This window comes from Podarcis melisellensis (assembly GCF_964234715.1).
Source record: "Podarcis melisellensis genome assembly, chromosome: 10".
Taxonomy (NCBI): domain Eukaryota; kingdom Metazoa; phylum Chordata; class Lepidosauria; order Squamata; family Lacertidae; genus Podarcis; species Podarcis melisellensis.
This window is the reverse complement of record NC_138542.1, coordinates 40,778,272-40,803,493: the sequence shown is the minus strand read 5'-3', so window position 1 is coordinate 40,803,493 and position 25,222 is coordinate 40,778,272. Positions and strand designations below refer to the sequence as shown.

Genomic DNA, 25,222 nt, shown 5'->3' with positions numbered 1-25,222 from the left:
TTTAGTTGCAAGTTGCTTTGAGCAAGATAACATAACTGAAGAATATCCATCCATCTTGGTCACTGTCTCTTCGAGCTCCTGCTGTCGGGACGGAGATACAGGACGATGAAGACAAGAACGAGCCGTCTTAAGAACAGCTTCTTCTCCAGAGCGATCTCGGCCCTGAATGGGAAGCCTGGATTTTGAAAGTCATCTAATCTTCCTTGCTGTACTGTATTGTTTTAATTAGTGTTTTTATGGAGCAGTCAAGTAATTTTGTTGTCCCCGAGAGGGGGCAATGACAATAAAGATATTATTATTATTATTTATTATTATCATCATCATCTTCATCTCTTGAAATTAGGCCTAAATACATGTAATGGTACTGAATGCCCCTGCTTACTCAATGACTTCTGTCCTTAAATCCCTTTATTGTAAGACTACATTTCAGTGCGTCTACTCTGATCAGCACTAAAACGGGATGCAACCCATAACCTGTTCTAATAATTGCATACTACTACAGAACATATGTTAATATTCTAAATATTTTTATTGTTTGTTGTTTGGTTAGCATAATAAACGGCTAAACACTGAAACCCCAACAAGGCAGGCTACGTGCACCCTTTTACAAGGCTTTTGGCCCTTCAGATGCTGTTGGACTACAACTCCCATCATTCCTGTCCGTTGGCCTTGTTGGCTGGGGCTGACGGGAGCTGGAGTCCCAAAGCAACAAAAGCCCTGAAAGCAAAAAACCCTCTCCGGTTACAGATTCGGAAGGGCTGTTCTAGCTGCCGTACCCGCCCGTCCCAGCATCGCTGTGACAACTTCAGTGTGTGTGTGTGTGGGGGGGGGATTTTCTTCTCTCCCTCCTCTCCTCCTCCCACTCTCTCCCCGCCGGCCCGGTGACACTCGCCCCGCCTCCGCCATGGGCTCGCTTTGCGCAAGCGCAGCCGTGCTGATGCTGGTGGCGGCGGCGGCAGCTGCGGCGGCGGTTGGGGGAGGGGAAGGCAGAACGGCGTTACGCCACGCGAGAGACGGGGCTGGACCGAACGCGGGGAGCGGGGTCACGAACTCTGACCTCCCAGATCCGGACCCGCCACCGACAAATTAAACCCCAAGGAGCTGCTGCTGCGCCGCGGCTGTCAGGTATGACGCGGAGAGGGCAGCGGGGAGGAAAAGGAGGGGCTCCGGCGGCGCTGCCCGAGGCCTTCCCGGTGCGCCTGGGCCTCGGCTGGCGCCTCAGCGAGCCTCCTCGTCGGCGCCTGCTCCGTGCCCGGCGGCGCTGGCGGCGGGAGGGCGCCGTTCCCCATGTGGCGGCGGTAGCAGCAGCGGCAGCTCCTCCTGCTGCCGCCGCCGCCCCTCTGACCTTTCACCCACAGGAAAGGCTTGCATCTCCCCTCCCCGGATCCTAGCCGCGCCCCGGGACCCGCTCCTCTCCTCTCCGCAGGCCCAGGGCTCTCCTGCGCCGAGGCTGATGGAGCCTGCGGGGCACGCAGCCCGGCCGCTGCGCCAGGTGGGAGCGGGTGGCGGCGGCGGAGGTGCTCAGTCTGGCTCCGCCGCAGCCATTTTGTCGGAGCGAGTGACAGCGGGCTGGGCCCTCTCCGCGCTGCCCCGGTCGCTCCGGCAACAGCGCCCGCCCGCCCGCCTCCCTCTGGCCTGGCTCTGGTCCTTGGCTGGAACCTGAGGCCTTGTGGCCTCTCAAACGGCAGGTGAAGGCGGCGCGCGGAGCTTGGGCGTGTGACGTAGGAAGCAGCTGCCTTACCCCGAGTAGTCACACCGCAGGCCCTTTCTAGCTCAGTATTGTCTACACTGACCGGCAGCGGCCCTCCAGGGTCTTCAGCACAGGGGGCATTTATTCCTTTTGAGATGCCGGGGGGTAGGGGGGTTGCACCAATGGACCTTGTGCACGCGAGGCAGATACTGCGGCACTTCCTCGTCTTTTACACAGTATGCTGTACTAAAGTTCCAGGTGGAGGAAACTCACCTGGTTGAAGGATCCTCCATACAAAAGCGACAACAGAAGCTCCCGCACGTGGGTGTTCAGTGTTCGCGGGGGGGGGGGAGGCTCTGCCCTCGCCTTGTCTCTTGTGTGCCAGCTTTCTGTGTACTTTTTGCAGGGGAGTGCTCAAATATTTATAGCGCCTGTAGTCTAGAGTCGGGTTTACCACTTACAAAAATGCTGCTTATGAAAATACAGCCCAAGTGGTAGCCACTAGTCATCCATTGTTCCATAATTTTGGATGATTAACCAATAGTGGAAAGATAAATCATTTTTTTCCTCCTTGCCCCTTTCCTATACATCTGTTTGTGTGTGCAATGGTGGCTCCTTTGAATAGGAAGTGATAGCTTTATTTGGCCTCGGTTCATTCCAGTTATGCCCTTCAGTTATTACTTTCCTGTTTGACATACTGGAGAGGCTTGTGACCCTGGGTGCGGTATTTTTGGTACAGTGAAAAGGAAGGGCATACCTTTTGCCATGAGAGAAAGTGACACTAACAGCTTTCCCTGCCTTTCAATTTACCCTTCTTAACGGGTCTTGTCAGGTGGTGTGACTAAGTGGCTGGAAAACTGAATTTTATTTGTAACTTGCAATTAAAAATGTGTAACTTGTAATTAAAGATGCTTAATATTGAACATATTCCTTGGATGGGAATCATGATCTGGATTAGAAGATGATAGCTGATTTGTTTTCTTCCCCACTTGGAGATAGTATGCCCCTGAATGCCTGTTGAAATGCTCAGTCAGCTGTTCTCATGTGTACATATGTGTATAAGATCTAAAGTGGAATGTAATCAGAATTGAAATAATTTACAAGAGTTGTACCGTATAGATTGCTTCTGTATCCATGAGTTGTATTTAAAATATTTTTAGGCTGTCAATCAAAGCAGATTCCAGTGGACATGAACAAAACTATTCATACCAGATACAAATACAGCATATCAACATTCATAATGGAAATGGCTTAATGGCAAAAAGAATCAGTAAAACTTTCTTGTTATGTGAATCCTTTACATCCACCAAGTCTTTCAACCAGTGATATACTACTGCGTGCTGTAGTGTAAACCACTCGTTGCTTGAAACGTAAAATTAAAAGTGTCTGGAAACAAAAATTATCTTAATTTTTCTCTACTTGTTAAGACTTTGTATTTAATAGTTCAGTTATAAAATATATTGTATAAAATTGTAGCAGTACAGTAATCAAATGACTTTTACAGTTATGCACTTCACTACAGCAACTCAACCCAACTGAGTTTAAAAAATATATTAAGCTAGAGTTGCCATACATTGCAATTTCCTGGACGCACACAGAATACTGCAGTCGGAAGCAGTGTCTGAGCGGAAATAGAGAAAATGTCCGGGAAAATCCAGAGATATGGTAACACATGGCAACAACGTTTGGGTCCGGATTCTCACTTATTTAAATATAGCAACCCTAATTAAGCACTTACATATGCATTTTAAATATTTTGGTATGCCACCTTGAGCTCATTGATTATCTGCAAGTTCTAGTGTTATTCCTGCTCTCTGGTGTAAAATGGGACCTCCCTCTTTTTCATGACTCCTAAGGTTCCTAATTCTGCTGCCAACCTAGCAGTTCGAAAGCACGTCAAAGTGCAAGTAGATAAATAGGTACCGCTCCGGCGGGAATGTAAACAGCGTTTCCGTGCGCTGCTCTGGGTCGCCAGAAGCGGCTTAGTCATGCTGACCACATGACCCGGAAGCTGTACGTTGGCTCCCTCGGCCAATAAAGCGAGATGAGCACTGCAACCCCAGAGTCGGCCCCGACTGGACCTAATGGGCAAGTTCATGATCCCGATTTCTTCAAAGCCACATTTCAGGCTTGCTTATTTAAATAATCTTTAAGGTTCCTCAAGAGTGTTTGGTGAAGTACTTGGCCAAAAGCCTTTTGTAAGTCTTAAGTACACAATGTCAGTTGGATCACCTCTCTCAATACACTTGTTATCATTCATTCTCAAACATGATGAACCAATTTTAAGCAAGAGCAGCTCTCCAATATTAGTTTCCCTATATTAATTGATGGTACATCTTCCCTTTCACTGTTGAGCTATTCAGCCAACTGTTATCGTTAGCTGAAGTATTAATTCAAGTGACTTTATGTCATATTCTTCAAAGTACAGTAACTTATAACTAGAAACTAGCTGGACTGGAAGTCTAATTATATTCTCAGTTTTCCCAGTTTGAATTTTTAGTTTTTGCCAATTTTTCAAAACATCCGCTTCTATAAACATTGTCATTAGACCTCAAATAAGAGCACATCACCGGCCCGATAGATCAACATTTACATACTGCATAAGAAGTTATTTGCATTCATGTTGTCTCTTAAGTTTGAGAGACAATTCCTGCATTGCAGGGAGTTGTACTAGATGATCCATGGGGTCCCAGTCCAACTCTTGCCATTCTATCATTCAGTATATCAAACTGATGTATTAACAACAACAATCACAACAACAAAGTGCAAACATAAAGGTGTGTGGGTGTGTATGTGTTTGTATATGTCTCTTAACATCACAGCCTGGATGGCAAAAAAGTATAAAGATACAGCATAGCTCCAAAGGGATAATATAATATGAACCCACACAACGATTCCCTTTACACACAATAAAGGTTTATAAAAATAAAAGTATTTTCCACCTGTGAGTTCCATTATTATTGAGAATAAAGGTTCAATATAGTGAGCATTTTTGACAAGATGCACACACTGAAACAAAATCTGTGCTTGGTGGATTTTTAACATAGCACTAAGAAACAAAATATTTCCTCATATCTATTTCAACTACAGTATGTCTTTTACTATATAAAACATTTGAAGACAGTCCCCACAGTACACCAAACAGGTGTTTCACATGTACAGTGGTACCTCAGGTTACATATGCTTCAAGTTACAGACTTCACTAACCCAGAAATAGTACCTCGGGTTAAGAACTTTGTTTCAGGATGAGAACGGAAATCGTGCTGCGGCGGCAGCAGGAGGCCCCATTAGCTAAAGTGGTGCTTCAGGTTAAGAACGGACCTCCGGAACGAATCAAGTACTTAACCCGAGGCACCACTGTTCTAGAGTCTTCCTAGAAGGCTAAGATAACTGATGAATTGAGATCCACTGTTGTTGGCTATGGTAAAAGCCAAGAGTTCAACAAATCAAAGAAAAGGAAAGAAAATTTAGTATGTTAATGAACATTAGCCAGCTTTGGCAACACAGTACAACTTCCAAGACTCCACTTTCCCTTTACCTCCCAAGGCTGAAAGGGAGAAGCTCAGTACAGATTTATAGACTGAATAATCTAGCTTTTGCCAGCTAGATAATGTCTAGACTGCACCATTATGAACTTGATGAAACAGTGCACATCTTCTCACAAATCTGTTATGTTTTCTTAAGTTCTTTATTTTCTGCAGATAATTGCCTTATAAGTTGATTCATATATTTATGAATTAATAATGCTATTGAATAGTTTTAAGTAATTGCTGATAAAATCTTAAATCATATAATGTTCTATAAATCTGTATAGATGGTACTTTAATAATTATTTGTGGAACAGAAAATTATAAATTATTTTCATTCTGTAAACAATTCCAATAAGATATTTGAAACTAAAATGATCTCTTTTTATTTAATTATAGGAGTCTCTAGAAATTGATTACGGTATGTACACCAGAAGTGGAGTATAACATTGGTATATAGGTAAGCAGAATGCTAATTTATAGATTCCATTAAAAAAATTAAAAATGCAAAACTATGAGTCATAAAGTGTAGGATTTGATCCACTGTACATTTAATGTACAGTGGTACCTCTAGTTGCAGATGGGATACGTTCCAGAGGTCTGGCCGGATCCCGAGGTTTTTGCAACTGGAGAGGCCATTTTTGTGCATGCGCGTGCGGCAAAAACCCAGAAATATACTTCCGGGTTTGCCACTTACGTATCCTGAAGTTTACGTAACCGGAGGTACGACTGTACTCTATTTTGGTTAAAAAGACAGTTGGTCAAGGGTCCACAAACCTAGTTGACCCTTCCCTTTCTTGCTTATGCAGAAAAATTCCCCTGTTGTGAATTCTCTGTAGAGAACAAGAGGTTTATCAGTGTAGAAGGCTGAGGGTCAGTACTGCTACCCTCTTTGAGGCGAATATATTGTCCGATATTATTATGCAATAGACCTGTACACCACCACTTTGTGCATATATATATATATGGAGTGTTAACAAATTGTCTGTATGTCTGTCTATCTCCCCCACAAGAACAAAGTTTTTATATAAAAACAGATAAAATAACTCAATAAAAAAATCCCGATTGTAATTCATGGCTAATTTTCAGTTCTAAGCAAAACTCAGAAAACACATTTTGACTGTGTATGAAATGTGAGCTTGGATGAAGGGTGAGATATAAATGTAGTTAATAAGTAAAATAAAGTAAAGTAAAAAATGTTAATGACAACTACAACACATATGTTTGCAAGTGCTCCAGCTTTCTAAAACATGAATTGATTACCCTTTTCACAGAGCGCTTGAAGATTATAGCAGTGAAGCAACAATTAAATATTAATTACACTATCATTGTGATCTTGTGGCTTTCCTGCAAAAATAATGAGTCATAACCTTTGTCTCAATTATGCTGATTATTTAAGAGAAGTCTGTAGAAGATGTGCAGAAAGGTTATCCAGAGGGAGATTTATGAAAATAAATTATAAGTGAAAATGTTTCACTTGTAATTGGCAACCAATTGGCAGATGGTTTTCTGTTTGCACATGATCCTGCATGGATAAGGTCTCTAGTAAGCAAATAGTTAGAGAGAGAGAGAGAGAGTTGGGAGGTATTTGGGGAGGTAGGAGAGAATGAAGGCATGTGGCTGCAACTGCTGCTACTTTTGTGTACTTCTCTTACTTGCTGATTAAGTCAAATCTAGTGCCCCATTTGATTATGTTGAAATCAATTAGGGGTATTTATGGAGCTGCATGGGAGAGTGTTTGCTTACTGATATTTTGATGATTGGTTTGTTTGTTCACTCCATGTAGTAGTGACAGTGTCTCATCTGTGCAATTAGTCAATATGAAATATTTTGGATGAAGAGCAAGAGGGATGTTTTGTCAGAGGAACTGTTTACCCTGCCAAAGGAAAACAAACAAAAAGCACTTAAGATCTGGCATGTTATGAATGGTCTAAAATGTATGATGTCAGGAGAACCCAAGTGGCAGGACATAGTATTTATTCATATCTCATCTTTCTGACCGTGGTATCCAAGACAGTTATTTGTTTTGCCATTGATGTGGTTGTTAAAGAAAGGCAGTACTGTAAAAGTATTTTCTAGAATAAAAATATTTCTGTCTACTCAAAACTGAGGTACCACTCACAAGTAACTATAGCAGCATTGTAAATAAACCCATGTATGTTACTGACTTGCAGTTTATTTTTATACTTATCTGCTGTTTCCCTGCTGGCCATGTAGAAGGTCCCCTCTTCAGCATCTAACATGGAAACGCAGCCTTTGATTCTTTTGACCTGCTAATTCAAAAAGTTCCCTTCTACCATGAAGGAGACTTGCTTTTCTCCACAGCTAGCACAGAAACCAAACTTGCAGGGGAGGAATAGAAGTAGTTTGCCATCCACTAGCACACTCACTTCACCAACATGGAATTCCTAGTCTAGGGGAGTTGTTAAACATAAGGCTTAGCTATAGACACATCGCTAAATTATAAGTGAAAATGTTTCACTTGTAATTGGCAACCAATTGGCAGATGGTTTTCTGTTTGCACATGATCCTGCATGGATAAGGTCTCTAGTAAGCAAATAGTTAGAGAGAGAGAGAGAGAGTTGGGAGGTATTTGGGGAGGTAGGAGAGAATGAAGGCATGTGGCTGCAACTGCTGCTACTTTTGTGTACTTCTCTTACTTGCTGATTAAGTCAAATCTAGTGCCCCATTTGATTATGTTGAAATCAATTAGGGGTATTTATGGAGCTGCATGGGAGAGTGTTTGCTTACTGATATTTTGATGATTGGTTTGTTTGTTCACTCCATGTAGTAGTGACAGTGTCTCATCTGTGCAATTAGTCAATATGAAATATTTTGGATGAAGAGCAAGAGGGATGTTTTGTCAGAGGAACTGTTTACCCTGCCAAAGGAAAACAAACAAAAAGCACTTAAGATCTGGCATGTTATGAATGGTCTAAAATGTATGATGTCAGGAGAACCCAAGTGGCAGGACATAGTATTTATTCATATCTCATCTTTCTGACCGTGGTATCCAAGACAGTTATTTGTTTTGCCATTGATGTGGTTGTTAAAGAAAGGCAGTACTGTAAAAGTATTTTCTAGAATAAAAATATTTCTGTCTACTCAAAACTGAGGTACCACTCACAAGTAACTATAGCAGCATTGTAAATAAACCCATGTATGTTACTGACTTGCAGTTTATTTTTATACTTATCTGCTGTTTCCCTGCTGGCCATGTAGAAGGTCCCCTCTTCAGCATCTAACATGGAAACGCAGCCTTTGATTCTTTTGACCTGCTAATTCAAAAAGTTCCCTTCTACCATGAAGGAGACTTGCTTTTCTCCACAGCTAGCACAGAAACCAAACTTGCAGGGGAGGAATAGAAGTAGTTTGCCATCCACTAGCACACTCACTTCACCAACATGGAATTCCTAGTCTAGGGGAGTTGTTAAACATAAGGCTTAGCTATAGACACATCGCTAGCTTAGCAGTAGTGTGGTGTGATTTGTGAATACGATTGCTGTGTATTTTAAGAGTTGACAAACATTGCAGCTTTTCAGAGGTGATGTGCCATCAATAAAATCTTGACAACCATTGCTTGCTTTTGTTCTGGTTTTCTCTTAAAAACCTCTGTTTTACAGGAAACACTAGTGACTCAAGATCATGGCAACCATTGAGGAATTGGCCCATCAAATTATTGAACAGCAGATAGGGGAGGTACGTGTACATTTTTACACTATACTGACTCAAGTTGCTATATAAAAATGTCCTTAGTAATTCATTGTCCATTGCTCTGGAATATATTGCTTTTTATTTATGTTAAAAATGCTAAGTTGCATTCCAGAAAATTCTAGCTGATGGTGATTTTGTTTGATAATTCAGCAAAGTGTTACAGTTTGGAGAAATAACAGCTGTCCTCCTTTGGAGAAGGTCATGTTTACTTTTTACAAGGAACTGCTTCCACTAGTTACTCCTGTGTCTGGATACCCATCTAGCTTGATTATCTACAGCAGATACATTCCAAGTGACTTGTAAGTAAGCTAGTTGTGTGTATGTAATGGCTATTCAGATACAGGAATCTCTTGGGGCCAGGGGCTGAGTAACTAGGAATTGTGCTTAAAGTGAATCTTAAACAAGTAGCTAATTCTTAAGCACAGCTGTTAGTGATTCTGTTCTGTGGTTGCAGGGAATACAAATGTCTAGAAGGATTGCTGTAACACAGTCTTTAACTAACACTGATTGGAAAAATCCACTTCTGTGGGGGATATTATTTGATAGCTATCAACATTGATTCCTGAATTAGCTCTTGTGTGCTGCTGCAGTGAAAGAGCAATTCGACCCATTTGCTGTGCCTGCCAAACTTTGCTCATGTAGTTAGTCTGCCTTGTTTTTTGTTCTAGATAGCACATTCCCAGGGATCTGTGACACAAACACTAATGGATGGGACGGCACAAAGAATTCAGATTGTTCCTGCTGATACAGGTCTCTCCTTACCCCAGCGCATACAGGTACAGTCGGTCTAAAATACTTAACTAGTTGAAAAATGTGTCCTGAGCACCATATAACAATGGATTTCTGAAACAATTGAACAATAAATGGAGACTCTGTGAAACTTACCCCATTGTGCAGTTCTCCCACAACCAAAGCATGGTGTTATAAGCACTGGATTTAACCCAAATGCGATGTTCCTCTGTGTGAGTGTGACCAATGTCATGCCCACCACCAGTATGTGATCCTTGGAGAGGTGGCAGGCCATAAATATGGCACCTGGGCCAAAAAATGCTGCCCTTCCGTGGCTTTTTAGAACATTAGATTGTTTTCCTAGAGAACCTTGGGAAGGAAGTGAAGCCCTGAAACTTCGGGTCAAATCTGTGAAACCTGGCAACTCTCAAGTTTGGGGTTATATTGTGAATGCACACAATACATGCTTTAACAAGCTTTACTAAATTAATCTTAATTTGTGCACTGCAAATTGATTTTTCACCATTGTGGTATCTGTGTTCCCATAGTTCCTGGAAACAAAGGGTTATATGTAATCAAGTCAAGCTCAAAGCAGACCTATTGAAATAAAAGGACTTGAGATTCTTTTATTAATGTCTACTCCACGTGTGACTAATGCTGAATATCACTCAAAATGTATGAATTTAGGAGAGATTATATTGTGATCTTTTACAACTCAGTGCTTTACAAATGAAAATGTACAGTGTAAAAAGCTAAAGTGTCAGATTTCTCCTGCCATAGTGGACCTCATATCACAGTCTCCAATCCTGTGCATACTTACCTAGGAGTAACTTTCCTTGAAAACAGAGAATCGTTCTTCACAAATGTTATGTTAGAATGAATTTTGAAGAATTCAGCATCTAATTTCCAGGCTGGACGGTTGTGAAGTTTTTGTTTTTTTTGCAAATTAAATGTGGACGTGTCTTACAGTATGGAGCACTCCTAATTGAGTGATCATAACACTAGGTGAATGAGCTAGGATGCTGATTCATGTAATATATGCTGCAGCTATTGAAAACAGTTAATATAGTTCCGTTTTCTTTAATCACCCTTGACTACACCATAATTCCGCTAGACACACCTTTTAATCATAAGCTACCATAACTTGAAATAAATGTGTCACCAGATTGTCACAGATCAGCAGACGGGGCAGAAGATTCAGATTGTTACAGCACTTGATCAGACTGCAACAGGCAAGCAGTTCATATTAACAAATCATGATGGTTCTACCCCAAGCAAAGTGATCCTTGCAAGACAAGATGCCACTCCAGGAAAGGTTTTCCTAACAACTCCAGATGCTGCAGGAGTCAACCAACTGTTTTTTGCATCCCCAGATATATCTGCACAACATTTTCAGGTATGGTGTCTCATACTGTTAGGACTTATCAAATTACTTTTGAGACCTAGACTTTCCACTTCATGCTCATGCTAGTCCTGCTTTATAAGCTGCAGTGCAGTATCCTGTATATGTTTTGTGGATTGATAGTCCTCTTAAGCATAAGAAAGTATCTTATTTGCTGTCTTGTATTGCAGGACATGTGTGCTTTCTTACTGGAAAAGGAAGCAATATTCAGAGAAAAAATGTTTTAATTTTTTTAAGGTTTACAAAATGCTGGTTTATTGCTTTGAAAGGCAGCCGGTTTTATTTATTTATCATTATTTCACTCACTCTCCAAGCAGCTCAGATTGTCATCTGAGTGCCCAGCAATTTGGCACACTTTGTCCTTCTATAGAGTAACATGATTGGTCCTGTGTCTGATTAGTGCTGTGGTTCACTTTTTTCCCTACTTAGTATTAGATTCATTTAATGCAAGGGTGAGAAATTGGTGGCTTTCCACATGTTTGAATCAGACCTAGTTAGTATGGCCTGCGTGTAGCCATACAAAGGCTATAGTCCAATGAATTTTGGAGGCCCACAGGTTCCCCATCTCTGGTTTAATGTTTTCCAATATATTTATTGCCAAAAGTATTTTCTGGATCTTGGCCATAGTTTAGTGTAAAAGTGCTTTTTCATGTTCCTGCATTTCACAGGAACAGGCATTTAATTTATAGCTAATAATTTAAGCCAAGAAGTTGGAGGAACTGAGAAGTCATTTATTTGTTTGATTGCTTTCAGATTTTAACAGACAATTCTTCCATAGAACAGACCCTAAATAAAGTATTTGATCTCTGTGTTGTTTGTGGAGACAAGGCATCAGGTAAGTCGCTACGTAGTTCTTCTTTGCAAAATTTAATTGGCATTTCACTCTGTAATTTAACTGTTTTTGTCATGTGTTTAAAACAAACCTTTTGTACTAGGACAGCAAGCATAGTTCTGATGTCTTACAAGTTCTTTTGAATATTAATAAGCCATCATTTGATCAACACAACTAATTAAGTCTTTCCTAGTATAGTAAATTGTTTTTAATATCTGATTTCATTATTAATTTTAATGTAGATAGCATATGTAAACTGAGAGGTTTCAATGGTTTAGCAGTATATAAAATTCTATGAAATGAATACAAAAGTACGCAATTAAGTAAAACTTAAGAATAATACTTCATAATTAATGCATTATATCATGTATTCAGGACGCCATTATGGAGCAGTGACATGTGAAGGATGCAAAGGATTCTTTAAAAGAAGCATACGAAAGAATTTAGTGTATTCATGCCGTGGGACAAGAGACTGTGTGATTAACAAACATCACAGAAACAGATGTCAGTACTGTAGACTTCAGAGGTGTATTGCATTTGGAATGAAACAAGATTGTAAGTATGAGTGTTTATAGGTTTATTGTGGGGAGGGTGGTAATTATTGGAGGATTTATTTGCTCCTATGTGTTCTTACCCAGTCTCCACTCATTACATTCAAATTAGCAGTTGAGAATTAATTGAATTTTTAGTGACAAGATGCTACTGATGCTACAAAGACTTAAATTATAGAATTGTCACTTTTTGCTCTGAAGTCCTATACTTCAAGTCTTCAAGTGGCAAGAGCATATTGGCCTTTCCCTAACATTTTTTGCTTACATTTGAGATAAAAAGCCTTTCAGTATTTCTGGAAGACACTCAGACTTGGGATTTGACAAGATCTTCCCCACCATCTCATAAAATGCTCAATTTTGAACAGCTGTGAAAAATATTTCTATATACAGGCAACACCGTGTTTATGCAGGGGTTGCATTCTGGGTTATCACTCGTGTAAGCTCATTTTGCCCCTGTCCCCTTCCGCTCCGACCCACTTCTAGGGCCAAAAGTATTGTGTGCGTCAGTGATCCCATGTGCTTTGGTCACATACAAAACAGTTGTTTCCTGTATATTGTGGTTGGTCATATGAGGTGCAGTGGCTGTACAGTTGAGAGAGACTTCTTTTGATTTACAGTACTGCAATAAGCGGACAAAATCAAAAGTAAAAATTTCTCAAAGTGGTGGTTTTCAAACTGCCCTCCATGTTCCTTAATGATCAGTAATTTTGAATAAGCCTCTGCAAAAGACAGTTTACTCACCACTATCATCCCTCTGTGTCACCCAACCAGAGGGGTGCTTTGGTTGTATTAAAATACAGATGGGGAATCCCTTTAGTTTACGGACCAGATCCATATCAAGTTTGGCCTCACAGCCAAATTTGACAGTTGGGTGGGACTGCCCACTCACATGAAGTCATTATTATCTCACATGATTGACATGGGGGTTGTCCACACACCTATCAAAATCCCTTGTGCAGGGTTCCGAAGTGGCTGACAGCCAGCTGCTGTTCCATGCTGGCAAAAGGCATGTGCAGCCAAACTCAGCAGAATTTAACCTCCTCTCATTAGCTGTTGAGTAGGGATTAAATCTTGCTGTGTTGACTCACATGAACAGCCAAAGAAAGCTTGTAAAAGAGTTATGTCAGTTGCTGGGCATGGTTTGGGGGAAATGACCTTGTGTTTAAATTGGATCTCCTGGCAGGCCAGATGTACCCCATCCCTGTTTTTTAGAGGGTGCACTCAGTTTATCTAAGAAGACAGTGAGGCCCAAAGGGCCAAGCTGTACCCCACAGGGACTAAATGCTTTTGCAACTCCTGCAAATTTAAACTGTTGATTGGCAACTGTGAATAGGATTTCCTTGAAGGTGGAAAATTTAAAAGCACCTGCTGGAGAGACCTAAGCAAACAACAGTATTCCTATCAAACTTACTGTGTTCAAATGATAGTGAATGTATAAATAGGCATAGCCCTTGAATGTTTTTGAGTATCTGTGGGTTAACAGACAATATTGCCAGTGTTAAGAGACTGGAAAGTATTTAGAGATGAGCTGTGGGGTTATGAATTTCTGCCTGAAGCCCTTTTCTTCTCATGCATGAATTCCTTCCAGTGAACTTAACCATAGTTGTATCAAGCCTAAAGTAAACGTACTAGATTTTGGTTATGTTTAAAGGCTAGGGGAGTTAATACACAGGAGGGAAAGAACTGAAGGGATGGGAGGTTCTGTCCTTTGTCTTAAATCTCTGATCATGGTTAGGCGATTGCAAGAAGTGTTTTCAGTGAACAGAAAACAAATTTGTTAGGATTAGTTTATTTAAACTACAAAGTTGACAGTAGAAATTGAAAAGAAACTTGTTTTTAACAGCTAATTGTGTGTGAATTTTGGATTGTTACTGATAGCTCCACACCCTTTTGTAGCTGTTCAGTGTGAGAGGAAACCTGTTGAAGTATCACGGGAAAAGTCTTCAAATTGTGCAGCTTCTACAGAAAAGATCTATATCAGAAAAGATTTGCGGAGCCCACTTACAGCCACTCCAACTTTTGTAACAGACAGTGAAACGGCAAGGTATGCAAATATGGCTCTAGATTAAATAGTTTTGTGGCAGTTTTTTTGGTCATAAGCAAACATTTTTGCCTTTTTATTTCAGATCAACAGGAATGTTGGAGTCCGGAATGTTTGTGAACATTCATCAGTCTGGTATAAAAAACGAGCCTGCAGTGTTGATGACTCAGGATAAGGTATATGATGTAGTAACACATTAATGAAATAAACTTTAGTGGATTCACTTGTCTAAATATTTTGTAGTAATAACATTTGTTTGGCATGCTTAAGGAATCAATGTTTCTTCTGTCCACCCCCCCCCCCCCCGCTGTGTGGTCCTGTTTTATAAAACAACATTGAGGTATGCACAGGAAAATGTCTGCAGGTCCTTACGGCAGGGAGCAGGGCAGAGGCAGGAAGCTACCTCTCTCTTTCCTTGTGTCTTCTTTCTTCCTTCGTACCTGCCTTTATTGATTTAAGGATAGAGCTAGCAAATCAAATTGCTTAGAACTGTGTTCTTCTGAGCCCAATACAATCTTTTGGGGTCACTGTGCCATGGATGCTTCAGTTAAACATCCTAACTAACACCCTGAACTCCAGCAAATGCTACTATCCGCCTTTGAAGTGTACACCCTGAAATGACATCAACCATGTTTCATCTGCTTCTATAAGAAGCTGCAAATCTTCCACCTCCACTCACCAGAGTTCACGATGGGCGGGGGGGGGGGGAGTTGCTAAAAGACAAAGTTTGGCTCAGTTAGATTGTCTATACTAGCCCCCAAAGCCAAACAAGTTCGTTTTTGAACTTTGGAGACAAACTTGACACTCTTCCATTGAACTTAAGATTTGGCAAGCACAGGGTTTTTTGCTGTCTTGCACTACCATGGTCATTGCCAGTTTGAATCTTCTTTCTACATCTTCTTAAAGTCATACTGAAATCTTTCAAATCCCTGCTTCAGCTGTCTTTCTTATCACTGGTATTCAATAACAAGAAAGAGGGATTTAAAAGTGGTGGTACCCTGGAATATCCTCAGTCAAGTGTTGCAATCTTTTTGGAACAAGGCAAAACTGTTGTTGTTTCCCCGGGCATTTTAATCCGCTGGAAGTTACTGCTTTATTACTGTACTACTACAGTCATTGATGATACACTACCCTGAAGTTCGGGGAAGCTGTTTTAACATGTATTAAACAATATGTTATCTGAAAGAATTTATGAATAAGAGCTTGTCTTTTTAGTGCCACAGATATGCTTGCAACTGAGATCTCTTCTCTAATAATTTAGTATAGGTTCCACTGTAAGATTAATTGTTGTGTTAAAAAACATTAACTCTTCGCTTCCTCTCCCCTCCTTCTTAGGTTGAAACATGTCAAGGAGATTTAAGTACTTTAGCAAATGTGGTCACATCATTGGCAAGTCTAAGCAAGTCCAAAGACATGCCCCAAAGTAGTCCCGAGCTGTCCATGATAGAAAGCTTAAGCAATGGAGACGCATCGCTGTCTGAACTTCAGCAAGATGAACATGCAAGTACCGATGTTACAAGGTAAAAGAATGGTTGCATATGAAAGTAGTAAATGGTCTGACAAAAACATAGGAACAATAGTAGGCACTGTAGCCTCCAGTAGTAAGCGTGATAATAGCATAATGAACATCAGCTATTTACAGGCATGTTCAGATGCTTTAATCAGCCTAAATGTATGGAGTCTAACACAAGAATCTGGTTCAGACCCACATATTGTTAGGCAGAGATATGCAAAAGTTTTGTGCCCATGCATTCATGTCCTCTCAGGATCCCTTCCCTCTTTTCTTGGTACACTGTGATTCTACACTTACTGGATTAATTAACCATATGTTTCAGTTACACCTGAATTGAGAAACTGTGGTTACCAGAACAAGCCAAGACTGTAAATCACTCTTTGAAATTGGTTTAAGATTCTGACTTGTTCTGATATGGTAACCATAGTTTCCGGGTCTTATGGTTTGGAAGAAATACTTCCAACTTCTTAAAATACAGTATTAATTTGTAATTATACAAATAGCTTTTTATAAAGCTGGCTGTGGAGGAAGAGTGCTGGTTATATGTCACTGTTCTTACTTCTGCCAATGATGCCCCAGAAGGGACTTGTGCAATAGGAAAGAATGATTTTAATAATATGAATTATTAGCATCCTGGTGGTGCCTGTTCACCCAGGCACCAACACTTTGTGATATCCCCCTTTAAAAAGCCAAAAGAAACCATTCATTTAGTGGCCATGCCTTGAGAACCATACAAGTGGGCAGCATTACTCTTGCTTCAGGACTGGAGATTCCTGGGAACCACAGGCATGCCAATACTCATTCCTGCTTTAATTTGGTTTAATGTGTCTTTTCTGGGCCTGAAATGGTTTTGTTTTGTTTCACTATCCTATCCAACTTGACTGATCTTACGTTTTCCATATATTATTTATAGGGCATTTGATACTCTTGCAAAAGCACTAAATCCAGGAGAGAGCGCATCGTGTCAGAGTTCTGCAGAAAGTATGGAAGCCAGCGCACGTTTGGTTGGTGAAGACACCAGCATGAATATTGTTGAAATAGAAGGCCCACTTCTGAGTGACGCTCATGTAGCTTTCAGGGTACTTAATTATTATTTATAACCCCAGGCTATTTAACTTTTGTAGAGACAAATTCAAACCTGTTATGTGACCTTTTTAAAGAATAACATTTGAGGAACATACTTTGGTGGTCAACTGACACTTGTTTCAGATAATATGTGGTTGTCAACTACTTTGGTTGTGCAGTATTGTTAGATACAAGGGATAGAAGGTTCCTGGGGGAAGCATCTGTGTACAGAAACTCCTGTTTACTTGGAGAAAGAGCTTTTTTGTGTGTTTAGGGTGAGGAAGGTCAGCAAGAGAGCAGAGAGTTCAAGGAAAGGTTTCTGGGGGAAGCAAATACTTAGAGGAATAGGAATGTGGCTGAAGAGAAGCTCTTGGGCATACTTGGGGTGAACGGGGTTATTGAGAGAAAAAAACATGCCTGTTTTAACTAGATTTGTTATGTTATCAATTCTATCAAAGTAGATAAGCCTGCTTGTAGTTTATTTTCAAAAGAGCTGCACTGAAACTTTTGCTGCTTTTACGTTTGAAAGTCATTCATTTATCTAGGGCAAATTGTAGAGCACATTAATGTATCATGAAGTTTTCCAGTCCTGCATTTTTAATATTATAATAAGAATTTTTCATTTTCTTTGAAGTTTTCTGTTATATTATTAATATCTGTATTCTTTGAGATATGACAAGTCATTAATTGTTTTAAACTATACTTTTGTGACAGCTTACCATGCCTTCCCCTATGCCTGAGTACCTGAATGTTCATTATATTTGTGAATCGGCTTCCAGATTGCTCTTCTTATCTATGCACTGGGCACGTTCTATTCCTTCCTTCCAAGCTCTGGGGTGAGTATTGAAAAAATCTCTTAATGTAACCAAGGTTTCAAAACAGAATTCCTCTTGGTATGCATGTAAACTTCATTTTGCAAAAAGTTTGCCATTTTATCTTAAAAATAGTAGATGGAGTCCAGTTGGCATTCTTACATTCATGGAAGGACTCTAGATTCACAGACACCTCTTGTAACTCAAGAGGTGGGGAGTTTTTGCTGACTCTCAGTGCCCCCTGAAAATCAGCTCCAGAGGGTTGGGAGACCTTGAGGAACAGAATGGAAGGTGGTGTGACAACTTGCAACTTAGTCATGCTTTTATTTATAAAATTTATGTGCTTGATTCCTGTGTTGGTCAAATATTCACTGCTCAAAGACTACAATATAAATATAAATATAAATATAAATATAAATAAAGACTTCAATATAAATAGTGGCAAGAGTGGCAACCCAACTAAGTAAATATTTACATGATTTAGAGCCCTGCCTATACATTTCATTCTTTTCTGCAGTTAGGAAACCTGAGTGTGATCAGAGTTTTCATGTGAAGTATGCTAGGAAGTTCAGTTTCATAGTGAGAGAGGTCTTGTCTGCCTGTTGATTGTGTTGAATACTTGTGACTATGCACTATGGCCTGGTTCACACGTTACACTAAGCCAAACCATGGGTTTGCATGAATGTAGGCTTTTGGTGAGGAGCTTGCTGCTTTGCTGTGCTGAGCTAAGCTAAGCCAGTTTAGTTGTGTGACATGTGAACCAGGCTTGTATTGAACTGAACCAAACAGTTCCATTAATATAGTTCTACTTCTTTTTAATAGGCAGGATAACAGCATATCATTAGTGAAAGCCTGCTGGAATGAACTTTTTACACTTGGTCTTGCACAATGTTCACAAGTAATGAACGTAGCAACTATATTAACGGCATTTGTTAATCACCTTCATAATAGTTTACAACAAGGTAAGACACATTGTTATAAGTCTCAGAATTGGTATGGATGGGAATGTTGACTTGCTTTGTCGCTGATTGATCGCTACTGAAATAATTGCATTTGCTCATATTCATTTTGTGTCTTTCCCTTTACTTGTGGAAACAGCTGTAGTCTTCAAGGTGCTTTTACACCACTATCAACCCTCTCACAGAGGGTTAACAGATATACCTTAACAGATTCACATAACTAAGACGTAAGAGCCCCTATTAAATTTGCAGTGTTTTGTATTCACTTAGATAAACTGTCAGCAGATAGAGGAAAGCTAGTGATGGAGCATATCTTCAAACTGCAGGAGTTCTGTAACAGTATGGTGAAGCTTTGCCTTGATGGTTATGAATACGCTTATTTGAAAGCAATCGTCCTCTTCAGCCCCGGTACGTAAAAACAAGAAACTAAAACCTTTGGCCTTGTTCATTCAGTCTTTCTATGTTTACCAGCTTGCTCTTGGAGCAGATGTGCTTAGCTACTTTACTTTGAATTGTACCATCTAAATAGACCAGGCTGTGTGATTTGTGCTAAAGCTAAGTGCCTCTGGGCTTTTTTGTCTGATTTCACGTTGGGTGTGATTTTTATGGCCATAGCTTGGCCCCTTGGGGGGCATTTCATTTAGTGTCACTGGTTAACATTTCTACATGAATCCACTGTGTGAGACTATCATAGTTTGGGTGGTGGCCTGTCACCAGTATGCAGATGATATCTAGTTCTGCATCTTATTAACTTAAGCACCCATGAACAGCTATGCCTGTTTTACATCAATGTCTGGAGTATATGGATGTGGTTAAATAAACTTAAATGAATCCCAAAAGAGATGGATAGGCTTGATGCTTTTAGGTAATTGATGCTGTTAGGTAATTGTAGTGGTCTAGATGGCGTGGCAGTCAGCCTGTCTGTGGTCTGTGATGGTTGGGGTGGCCTTTTATGTACATCTGATTTACAGTCGATTTAACAACATACTTTATTTTAGATCACCCTGGCTTAGAAAACATTGTACAGATCGAAAAATTTCAAGAAAAAGCATATATGGAATTTCAGGATTATGTAACAAAAGTATATCCAGATGATACTTACAGGTATATATATATATACATACACATATCTGATTTCTTAAATGTTTCCTTTCAGTGTTGTATTAATTCAGGAAACTTCTGGGAACTAGTTTTGTGTTTAAAGTGTGAGAATATATTTTATTTAATGGTAGGTTGTAATTCCTCTAGATAATGCTATTCCTTCATACTTTGCATATATGAAATAAATAGTAGCTGTAAGCTTTCATTTCTAGTTAAAGTTCCATTATTGTGTTTGCTTCAAAGTGGCAGGTCCTGAAGTTGCAAGCTTAATGAAAAGGGTTTGCTCGTTCTTCTGGTTATATGTAGTCTGATTAAAATCAGTAGGGTTTCCTAGAAGTCAAGCGTGTTGTCTGGTTTTATAAGCCACTTCAGAGGCAAAGGTTTAAAGGACAGAGCACTAGGCTCATTTTGGCAGAAGGGAACAAATGATGCCCTTGCATGACTGCATGGATCAGCCCCATGTGCAGTTATTTTTTAACACACCATATATTTTGCTTACTAATACAGCTGAATATTGTTTTTTGAATGTAAAGTTGTGTTACCCTTTTGTCAAATATGTCTTCCAGGCTGTCTAGGCTGCTTCTCAGATTGCCTGCTCTGAGACTGATGAGTGCTGCTATAACAGAAGAACTATTTTTCGCAGGACTAATTGGAAATGTTCAGATTGACAGCATCATACCATATATTCTAAGAATGGAGACTGCAGACTACAATTCTCAAATAATTGGCCATGCTGTATAAAAGTTAAAGCCACGGATTCTATACCATGGCAATCATGGTAATTGTAAATGTACACTATCTCCAAGAGATAACAAGTTTTTCTGTGCAATTTTAACAAGAAAAATACAAGAAGGTGCAGCTTCCTCATTACCAACACATTCTGGAAACGCAGTAGACTGTCTTGACTGGTGCAGGATGATTTACCTTTTATCTGGTTTTCAAGAACTTTGTATATTGCTTTAGAATCTAATGAAAATCAAGAAGAGTAGTTCATCCTATTTTTGTAGTTTAGCTATACCTGGAACATGACTATAACAAATTCTAAAAAATGTAGAAAAACAAGCCTTTGATAATGGAGAAACTTCATCAAGGCATTTCCATGTGATACTTTAGAAACAAAAAATAAACATTCTTCCCAATGCTGTATTTTCAGTATCTTGTTTCTACAAATTCATTCTTGTCCATTTGATGTAAGTCTGAAATCCTGAACATGGCAACTTATTTCTGATGTGACTGAGGGTTGCATCCCGTGTTAGTCATACTCAGAGTAGATCCGCTGAAATGAATGGACATGACTAACTTCAATTTATTAATTTCAGAGGGTCTATTCTGAGTAGCCTAGGTGGACTGTAAACCCTGGACTACAAAGCTTTGGATATATTTCCAGTAGCTTTGGATGGAACTTGAACATTTTTATTAGCCAACTAGCATTTATTTAAATTGAAGATTAATTACAGAAAATCTGGAAAACTGGCTTGAAAGCCCATTAGTGCCCCAAAGCAATGATTATATTTAGATTAACTTGAGTCACAAATAGTTGTTATGTTCAGAGTTATATCCGCTGCTAATATGATTTAAAAGTAAAAAAATTCTAGATACCTTAAATGTATCAGATAAGTATTGTGTGTTATTTCCTGAGTCCTGTTATTTTATTTACATATGCAAATCACTTCATCAGTGCCAACTAGGTCTTTTTAGTAATATTTGTGCCTGTACATCTAGCTAGGAAATTTATTGATTATAAGCGTTAAGGTGCACATGAGCATATGAGCCATCTCACACAAACTTACCAGTCATATTGGAAGTGGATTTCCTTTAGCAATCCTGTCTTTTCCTGGAGGTTAAAACAAGTTTCAAGTTCTCATAAGACTAGAAAGAGTTCCTTAAATGTTCATAAGGAGATAAATAAACCTTGATGGAAAGTATGTGTTACTGAATAGTACTCTGTTTTTCCTACACTGTAGTGATCACAGAATCCTCAATTGCAGATTTTGTTTTCATATTGTGTTTGCTACTGAGTATCTTCAGCCTTTGAAAACTTTTCCAGATGCACTTTGTGATTCATTGAAGGCTACTTCTTTTTTAATTACGGTATAGAATAGTTAATCTAGCATAAACACAAAATATTCCTTTACTGTGTCAAGGATTGTCCGCATAACTTTTTTTTTTTTTTGGTAAATCTTGTTTTCACCTTTATTTCATGTGTTAAGTATTGATCATACTGAATAATTAGAGACAGCTGCCTCTTCTTGTCAAACTGTGGTATTTACCAACAAATGAAATGGGCCTTCTGTAATCTGGACAGCGTTATTTTTATCAAGGTTTTAAAAAATGATTTAATAAAAAGAGGTACCTTTTTATATACTTCAGAATGAGTCAACCAACAATAATGTAGTGAACAGTTTAATTTCTCCCCAAAAAGATAAGCATGCTTATGCACTTGGGCACATGCAGGCTTGTATCATACAATTGTAATAAATGATGTATTCCTGGGTACATCTTGTAGTTAAACAATTTATTGTTTTAAGTCTGTACAGATAAACTATATTACACATTTTCTGAATGCTTTCAATAAATTTGTTACAGCTAGTTCTTCTCCACTGTCACTGGAAATTGTTTCTGCATTTCATTCCACTTTTGTACACATAATTTTTTGTGGTTCAGTTTTTGTGTATGCATCAGAATGCCCCAATTACTATATTGTTGCTATATAATAACTACTGTAAATGTCTTGAAACCTGAAGAAGTGTAAATTCTATTTTGGCTGTATTTTTAAAAATAAATTGTAACTTTTATCATAGAATGCTGTTATCTCTTTAATCTCCTTTTCAATTAAAAAACAACCTAGTTCATGTGAGCTTTATGTACATAGATGCACTGTTGTCTACTATCCTTATTTTTTTAACATTTTGCAGCATTGTGGTAGAGTGAATTAAGTATTATTTTGGCTCAGATGCATTCACTTTGCTATTTTCAGTTAAGCTTTCCAGCCATTGTGTATCACTGATACTTTAATATCTCTGTTTTCATTAGTTTTTCTCCTGGTCCAAGTATGTACAAAAATTCAGGAATTTGTTTTTAAAATTTGAAAAGTACTACTGCATGTTCAGTACAGCAGAATTGAGTAACTCTGTTTACTGTACCAACATACTGTGGTAATACTAAAAAATTACAAAAGATAAACCTCCTTTTGTCAGGAGATATATCCAGCTTTGAAGAAGTTGCACCATTTAGATGATTAAAGGACTACTAGATGAGGATGAGTATATTGCGGAAGTGTTGCAACTTGCCTTCTAGTGAGCAATAGTCTCTTCCCTTTTAGAGACGTGTCATGTTCAAGCCGTATGGGCTTCTCAGAAGCCTCTGATGCGCCCCTGTGAGAAACAGGGTGCTCTTCCCTCCAACCATGGAAGCAAAGGATAGCCTTTAGCACCATGAATTTGTCTAATTCTCTTTTATTCCTCCCACAGGAAGTTAGACACAATCCCTACTGAGTTTCAGATGGCTGGTCAAAACTCACTTATTTCAGGGGGCCTTTGTACCCTGAATGCTTCTCATATGTTTTACTTTTGTTTATTTGTTAATTTGAGAATTTAAATTCTTGGAGTTTCAAATTCTGAAGGTTTAATTTATGTTTTAAAGTTTCTATGTTGTCTATTTAATTGCTTTAAACCGCTTTGAAACCTAAATGGCGAATAGCGGGATATAATTTTAAAAAATAAAGCAAGCCATCCAGTTTGGTCACCATCAAAGCTTCCTGGGGGGAGTGCATTCCGTACTTTAACTATATCCTGTGTGAAGTCCTTTCTTTTATCAGTCCTGACTGTTTCAGCGTTCAGCTCAGTTGAATGTTCAAGAGAGGAGAAAAACTTTACACGCCTCTCATGTCACTTATAGAGCAGGACTTCCACCTTCCAGTGACAGGAGAGTCCCATGGATCTGTCTTAGGCTTCCTAGCACCCCTTCAGCGTGTCTGTGTAGCATCTCCCCACCATCACTTGCAACAATCTCAAAAAAGATATCTTTTAGGTCAGGATATCTGTTGACACCGACATCAAAATACAGTGGGAGTTCCTCCCCCCAATCTTCTAAATCTGTGGATCCCAGTGTGGAGCCCCCCCCTACAGGGAGGCAATTTTATTTTTAAGGGGAGCAATTTGAGAATGAGTTATTAACAGTTAATGGCCTTTTAGTCTTCCACGTGAATAGGACTTCACTTTTTGAATAATAAGAATTATATGTCATGGGGAGGCATCAGGATTTTAGAGATGTGTAGGTGGGGCATGGTCAAATAAAGGTTGGGAACCAATGCTCTAAATAGAGCATTTGAACAGAAAGTCAAGGTTTGGACTCATTCGTGCCGGATTAGTATCTTGGAAAGTTTGAACGCAGTCTATATCGCTGATATACCCACACAAATGCATGTTTACTTAGAAGGGAGCCCCCCTGAGTTATTTGTGTGTCTGTGTGTAAATATATTTATAGATATACACGGTGCTTTTTTTCTTTAAAAGAACGTTTAGGGGTACTCTCATTTTCCTAAAACGGTAAAGGTAAAGGTACCCCTGCCCATACGTGCCAGTCTCGACAGACTCTAGGGTTGTGCGCTCATTTTCCTGCTCATATTGAAATACTGCCCCACAATGAGGCCAAACTTTGATTCACAAAATGTTTAGCGGTATGTGCCCCCCTGCGTCCCCCCAGACAAAAAGCAGTCACACACACACACACACATTTACCTGGGAGCAGGGGATTTAGGTTTGACGAGGCCCTAAGCTACTGAAGGTAATGGGCCCTTTATATGGCCACCTGTCCTTTGTCAACAATAAACTGTCACTGTTTTTTGTGTTGAATATATGCTATATGGTAATTTATGGACCTAATAGGTATCTAAAGCTATTTGCACATAACGAAATAAGTATTTCATCAAAGTTATTGTTGAACTGAAATACAATTAAGAGGAGGTATATTAACAGTGAAATAATTATTAAGCTCTAACTTAAAATGATTTTTTATTCATAACAAACTTAATAACGCAAACACATTGGCATCTGGCAATAACAAATTCCTTGAGAAATTCAATTTACAAAGACTCATAATTTTTGGGAGGCCCCCAAGAGAGTGGGGCCCTAAGCTATATAGTTTGTTTAGCTTTGTTTGTTTATATATATAGTTTGTTTAGTAAATGCCTGGGAGCCATTCCCATTGAGCCCAGTGGGATGCACTTCTGAGTAAGCACAACATACCGGCGATGAATTCCCTGAGAGAAAGAAACGGCCGCCTCCT

At 39.4% G+C, this 25,222-nt stretch overlaps 1 protein-coding gene across 5 annotated transcripts; it reads left to right on the top strand.

Moving 5' to 3' along the window:
- The first annotated feature begins 929 nt into the window (after window positions 1-929).
- NR2C1 (nuclear receptor subfamily 2 group C member 1) lies at window positions 930-22,739 on the top strand. 5 transcript variants are annotated; one of them, XM_081926633.1, is made up of 16 exons: window positions 930-1,125; window positions 5,617-5,677; window positions 8,841-8,916; window positions 9,600-9,707; window positions 10,826-11,056; window positions 11,816-11,897; window positions 12,270-12,449; window positions 14,324-14,489; window positions 14,572-14,662; window positions 15,822-16,006; window positions 16,913-17,078; window positions 17,779-17,900; window positions 18,699-18,838; window positions 19,106-19,243; window positions 19,834-19,939; window positions 20,503-22,739. In XM_081926633.1, exons 3-16 carry the CDS (start codon window positions 8,863-8,865, stop codon window positions 20,675-20,677), a joined length of 1,944 nt encoding a protein of 647 aa, XP_081782759.1. In that variant the 5' UTR covers window positions 930-1,125; window positions 5,617-5,677; window positions 8,841-8,862; the 3' UTR covers window positions 20,678-22,739. The 5 variants fall into 5 exon arrangements, with proteins under 5 accessions (XP_081782759.1, XP_081782763.1, XP_081782761.1 ...); XM_081926637.1 differs by having other exon boundaries at window positions 933-1,125; window positions 14,342-14,489; XM_081926635.1 differs by lacking the exon at window positions 930-1,125 and adding an exon at window positions 1,381-1,492.
- The last annotated feature ends 2,483 nt before the right edge of the window (window positions 22,740-25,222 follow it).

Coding starts and splice junctions, on each gene's coding strand:
- NR2C1 (XM_081926633.1), top strand. CDS start 8,863: ATGGCAACCATTGAGGAATTGGCCCATCAAATTATTGAACAGCAGATA. Junction 11,057..11,815: donor TATCTGCACAACATTTTCAG/GTATGGTGTCTC, acceptor GATTGCTTTCAG/ATTTTAACAGACAATTCTTC. Junction 14,663..15,821: donor TGTTGATGACTCAGGATAAG/GTATATGATGTA, acceptor CCTCCTTCTTAG/GTTGAAACATGTCAAGGAGA.